Source organism: Diceros bicornis, chromosome 4, assembly GCF_020826845.1.
Source record: "Diceros bicornis minor isolate mBicDic1 chromosome 4, mDicBic1.mat.cur, whole genome shotgun sequence".
Classification (NCBI taxonomy): Eukaryota; Metazoa; Chordata; class Mammalia; order Perissodactyla; family Rhinocerotidae; genus Diceros; species Diceros bicornis.
Window position 1 is genome coordinate 13058871 of NC_080743.1, and position 6000 is coordinate 13064870.

General features: G+C 45.3%; 1 protein-coding gene across 2 annotated transcripts in view; it reads right to left on the minus strand.

Annotated features, from left to right (window-relative positions):
* Positions 1–5065, minus strand: part of SLC44A5 (solute carrier family 44 member 5) — a 127930-nt gene extending 122865 nt beyond the window's left edge. For both annotated transcript variants that reach the window (XM_058538304.1, XM_058538305.1), the window contains exon 1: positions 4822–5065. In XM_058538304.1, the coding sequence (XP_058394287.1) occupies positions 4822–4879 (58 nt within the window). In that variant the 5' untranslated portion in view covers positions 4880–5065. The remainder of the gene's footprint in view (positions 1–4821) is intronic.
* Positions 5066–6000: the final 935 nt, after the last annotated feature.

Sequence of the window (6000 nt, forward strand, 5' to 3'; positions counted from 1 at the left end):
TACGCATATCCTCCCACTGTTCTGAATAGCAACGTTATAGATTGTACCCAGGGTAGCAAAATTTGAAGCTCTTCCAGTCTGCAAAACCATTCTACCATCTGCCATTGTCAGAGTACTCATGAAGCGCCCAGTATAATAGAGATGCCTGCTTATCCTGGTTCTCCCTTTCCTCTCAGTAGATTAGGCTTTCCTTCAAGAAGTTGGAATATTAGTCACTGTTGGTCTCTGCCCTGTTGGCTATGTGGTATATACATCATTATTATATTATATCATATAAATGTTATTTTTATTGATTTTTTTTAGATCTATTGACAGACTTCATGCCATCTGGGGAGATGCCCTAGTCACGCATTGTTGCATCATTATTGCAGTATATTACCCTTGTCTTTAAACAGTACAAGGTACACACGGAATGGCCTTCCTCCCTATCATGTACTGTGTGGGCAGACCCAGTAACAAGTTCTCTAAAATCATTTCTAGCCAAAACTCTGTATTTTGCAATCCCCAACCCTCCGACTCTTCTCCCTAAACCTAAGGACTCCCACCCCTTCCTCTAGGGATTTGTCCCTATAAGAAGGCCTGGTCCTGAATTTAGGGCAGAATTTCAAAAGGATTGGCACAAAGAGCCCTGTGTGTCAGCAATCTGCCTGTGCCTGTACTCAACAGGGAAATCAGGTATGAGGACTCAGAGGTCTCTTCAGTGTAATCAGAGGCTGAGGCTAGAACAGGAAGGTAAGGACAGACTTGCAACAGAAATCCAAAGCCAATCAGTCAGCGAATATTCATAAAGCACCTGTTATATGCTGAGAGCTCTGAGGGGACACAGAAGAGGTATAAGGCATGGTCCCTATCTTGGAGACCTTACAATTGGTGGGGTGAGATCGACTTATTGATTCATTCAACAAACATTCCTTGAGAATCTTTATATACCAGGCCCGTGTTGTAACACACGAACAGTGAGTATACCACATAAAACAATTAATGAAGTACTAAACTGTGTGGTATTGGCCTTAAGGGTCACAAGAGTTCTGAGAAAGCAGGTTTCATCAAGGACTGGAGCAGTTGAGAGGGTTTCATTCAAGAAGTGAGATTTCTGCGAAACACTGGAACAAAACAAAAGGGAAAGGAGAAACATTCCAGGTGGGTGAAACCAGAATTCTGTTAAATCCAGTAACTACTTATTGATAACTTGTTATGTGTTCTGCATTGAAAGAGGGACTGCGGGGGATACAAGGGTTAGTGAAGCACAGACAGTCTCTGTCTTCAACAAGCTAACACACAGGAGAGCAGGAAGAGAACTAAGAAAAGTACAGAAATCACTGTAATACAAGGCAGAAGATGACATCATAAGACTGTAATACACAAGGCAGAGTATGACATCAGAAGAGTGTAATACAAGGCAGAGTATGACATCATAACAATGTAATACACAAGGCAGAGTATGACGTCATAAGAGGGGCGTTAGGAGAGTTCTAGGGAAGGAGAGGTCACATTCAGTTGAGATTAGTAAGGAAGGGTTCCTGGATCCACAATATTTTGAGATGGACAGGTAAAGGTAAGACCTGTAGAGATGAATGAAGTCACAGAGGGAGGGATAAATAGCACGTTGTGGGGATGGTGAAAAGATCAGCCTGATTGGAGTAATGGATAATGGGATAGGAGAAGAAGGAAATAAAGCTGAATAGGGAGTTTGGTATCGGACCACAGAAATCCTAAAAAACCAGAGATGGAAGTTATATTATACATCCAGGGCCACAGGGAGTCGTAGAAGGATTTTGAACAAAAGAATGATCTGGTAGAAGCAGTGCTTAAGGAAGAGCAATCTAGCAGCAGTGTGCAAGTTGTATTACAAAGTGCAGAGTCAAGGAGACCAAGTAGGAATCTACTGCAATAATAGAGGTGAAGTAATGTGAGCCACTGACCAAGTGGTGCTGGAAGTAATGTGGGTAAAGAGAGGTTCAAGGTTCATCACAGAGCAGTCATGTGGCTTAGGGATTAGCAGCAATGGCTCTGGAGTCAGACTGCCTGCTCTCTGTTGCCTACTAGCAGAGTCAGCCTAGACAGATCATTTCACTTCTCTGAGTCTCAGTCTCCACATCTGTAAATGGGCATAATAATAGTTGTACCTATGCTGTCAAGTTATGAGGATTAAATGAATTAATACCCGTAAAAGTGCTTAGAACAGTGTCTGCCACTTACGAAGCTCCCAGTGAATGCTCATTATTAGTCATATAATTACATGAAAAAGATAAATAGAATTTGATGAATGGTAAGACCTAGGGTAAAAAAGAGAGAAGTCAAAGATAGCTCAAACAAAATGACTACAGACCTAGAAACTGTGATTCTCAATCACTTTTGGTCTTTTATCTAGGTTTAAGGAAAGGTTGATACTATTAAAACAGTTAGGAAAGCTAGTAGGTGGAAGAAATTGTAGAGGTGTTATAGGAAAAAGAGCATGAGATTGCTTTTGCTCTCTGAGTTTGAAATGCCATCTAATTGAAAATCCAGCCTTCAACTGGAGTTAAGAAACTGGAGCCTTGGGTCAAGTCTGGAGATAAATATTTGGAAATCGTAACGTTTATATCATGAAAAGTGATGAACTCCATAAAGAAGGACATCAGGATCTGTCAGGTATAAAATAATGTTGTTATAAGGACAATAACATAATATTTAACATGTTTTCAGCATTAAATGCTAAGCACTGTAAATGCTAAGTACAGTAAGCACTGTACTAAGTGCTTTATATGCATTATTTTCTTAACTTTGACACAATAATCTTATTATATAGGTAGATTGGAAACTATTATTAGCCTCACTTTACATATGCAAAAAACAAGGCATGGAGAGGGTAAGGAACACCCATAGTCATACAGTTGATTACAGATCCACCTGAGATCCACCCTGTGCCTAGTCTTATTGCAGCGGGACAGATCCCACTGGTCATACCTGCAATGCTAACATTGCTTCCTACTTCAGGTGGAAGTATGTAAAATGTTTCCTGTTTGAGATAGTCCTTATATACCTCAGTGTCAAGTTCTCTGACACACTATCAGCTTCTCTTTTTCTGAGTGCTTGTCTGACCCTCCCTCATGGCAACAAATAATTTTGGGTGTGTCTAATCTCCCTTTCTCCAGGAAGTGGCCTCCTCTCTAATCCCCAGGAGCGGGTTTCCAGCAGCCAGCTTCTCCCAGGTGCCTGTTCCCTGGCCATCAGTGACTGGATCTGGTTTGGACACTAGATTCAAGCTGGGCTAGTCATTCCTGGCCGCTCTCTCCCAGGAATTTGGAATTAGAATGAACAACAAGTTAGTCAGTGGGACATTAGAACTGCAAAATATAAAGCTTGAAGATCAGAGTAGCAGAGAAAGCTGGCTTTCAGAGAGAAATTATTGAAGCAAATGTACAAAGAGAAGCAGAGGTGGCAGTCCTGATGGACTTTAACTTTCTGTTCCAGTCCCTACCCGAGGCCCAGGGTTGAGTTTCATGAGATGCCTACACTGTATCCTTATACTAAATTTCCCTTTCTTGCTTTTTGCTAGTTCATGTCAGTTATGGGCAACCAAAGAGTCCCACCTATACACTCATTCTCTTGTCTTCACTTAGGTTTCAACAATTCATTTTATTATTATTATTTGTGTGTGTGTGTGTGTGTGTGTGTGTGTGAGGAAGATCTCTATCCGTGATAGAGACGGGCAGAGGGTGCCATGGGACCCAGGTGGGGTCATGAGTGGATAGGTTTCTCCAGCTCCTGACTGATGCTGAACTTGGACTCCACTTTCTACCCACCCTCTGGCCCCTGTGCTCTTGGATCTTCCACTCTCCTGTGGAACATAGTGCTGGTATTCTTGCTGGTTCCAGATTTCGGTTCCCAAATCTGGCTGAACAGCTAAAATATCTCAAAAACTTTTGAGGGTACAAGTTTCCAGTCCTTCCACACCAAATACTACAATTCTGCAGGTCCAGACTAGGCCTGAAAAATCTGGATTTATAATTGTCCCATCAGATAATCCTGATGCACAGCTTTGTAGACCACTAGGCTACTTGATTTCATTCTGAATTTCATTCTTAGCCTCTATCTCAGTTCATGCACAGTCCTTAATTGAAGGACTGTAACAGAACAACCCTGATGGAGTAAGAGAAAAGTAGGTCATCAAGATGTGGATGAGCTTTGGGAAACACCACAATTAAAAGTAAGAGATAAAATGAAACAGTTACAGGAAGAGAAACAGAAAAGTGACATTCAAGAAGCCAAAGAATTTCAAGAAGAGGGAAGATTATAAATTCCATAGAAAAATGATTATTAATAAACATTTATGAGGGAAGTCAAGATGGCGGCGTAGGCAGACTCTGAACTCACCTCCTCCCGCGGACACAGCCAATTTACAACTACTCGTGGAAAATTGCCCCTGAGACAGAACTGAAAACTGGATAAGAGGAACTCCTGCAACAACGGACAATCCTAACTGGGGTAGAAGAGGCAGAGACTCCCTTCCGGAGAGAAAAACGCCGCCTTCACAAGCCGCCAGCGTCACGGGCGCCGGGAGCAGCTCACAGGTACGCAGCCTCCCTGGAGGCGCGGGGCCCTGAGCCGGGGAGCGCCCCTGCTGTGAGCATTTTGTGGACCCAGCACAATCGACACCAGCGGCAGAATATCTGACTGTGCCTGCTACTAAAGCATTGGGGAGCACCCCCAGAAAACCCGGTTCACAAAGAAACTAAAACTGGCTCTTAAAGGGCCCACGCACAAACTCACCCGTTCCAGAAAGCATCCTAAAACCACCAGAAAGAAAGGTGCACAGTGCTGTGGTGAAAAGAGACTCACCTAATAGGCCCTGAGTGCATCTCGGTGAGGGGTGAGACCTCTCCAGGGACTGGGACATTGGCGGCGGCCATTGTTGTGGCCTGGTGTGGGCTTGCTGACACAGACGCCATTGGAGTTCTCCCTGAGGCCTGCTAGCCCAGGGTCTGCCCCACCCGCTAGAGCACCGATTTAATCCAGCTCAGCCAGGGCGGGCAGCCCACCCTAGAGACTGGCCCCACCCAACAACAAGCCCTCAGGCAACTTGTGGGCCTGCATAGATTGGTGACTGGATTCTCTGCAGCCTGGCAACTGAGCCGACTTCAGTGGGGCAGGGTGTGCACAAGGAGCGGGTGGAGAATGTGGGGCGGTGGTGGAGTGTGTGGGGCTCCCGCCGTGGAGAGACTGGGTCCGCTTGGGGAGGTCGGGGCGCTCACACGGGGCAGGACTGTGTTGACTGTGTGTGCGGACCTGTGGGTGGCAGGGCTTGTCAGCTGCAGAAGACTTGTGCTTCTCAAAGACCCACATAGGGGGTTTGCCCCACCTTCCAAAGCCTGAAACAATTGGGTGCTCCCGTGCCTGAGGCCAGCCCCACCCAGCTGCAATCCTCAGAGAGCTGACAAGAGACCTAATATGCTAGAGGCTTACAGCAATTGTAAGGCCCTGAGCCTAACAACCTGCCACGCTGGGGGCCTACTCACTTAAAAGAAATACTGCAACACAAATGTGGTATTAGAACTTGCAGCCAACTGTGCTGGGGCTCCCCACACCTGATAAAGAGACTGAAGGGCCCACAACGACTGCAAGCAGCTGAGCATTACAACAGCTGGCCAGGAGCATAACTTGGCCTCCCTGGGTGCCTACAGGGAGAGCAAACAGGCCACAACAGAAGGACACGCGTAGCCCACATAGGGGCCACCCCTGGAACATTGAGAACTAGGGAAGCACACGGCAGGCCTCCTAAGCCATCACTTACATAAGGTCACCTATCCAAGAGCAGGAGACGTAGCTGACCTACCTAATACGTACTCACAAGCACAGGGAAAGAGGCAAAATGAGGAGGCAAAGGAATACATTCCAAGTAAGAGAACAGGACAAAACCCCAGAAAAGGAACTAAGTGAAACAGAAATAAGCAACCTACCCGACAGAGAGTTCAAACAAAGAGTGTTAAGGATGCTCACTGATCTGGGGAGAAGAATAGA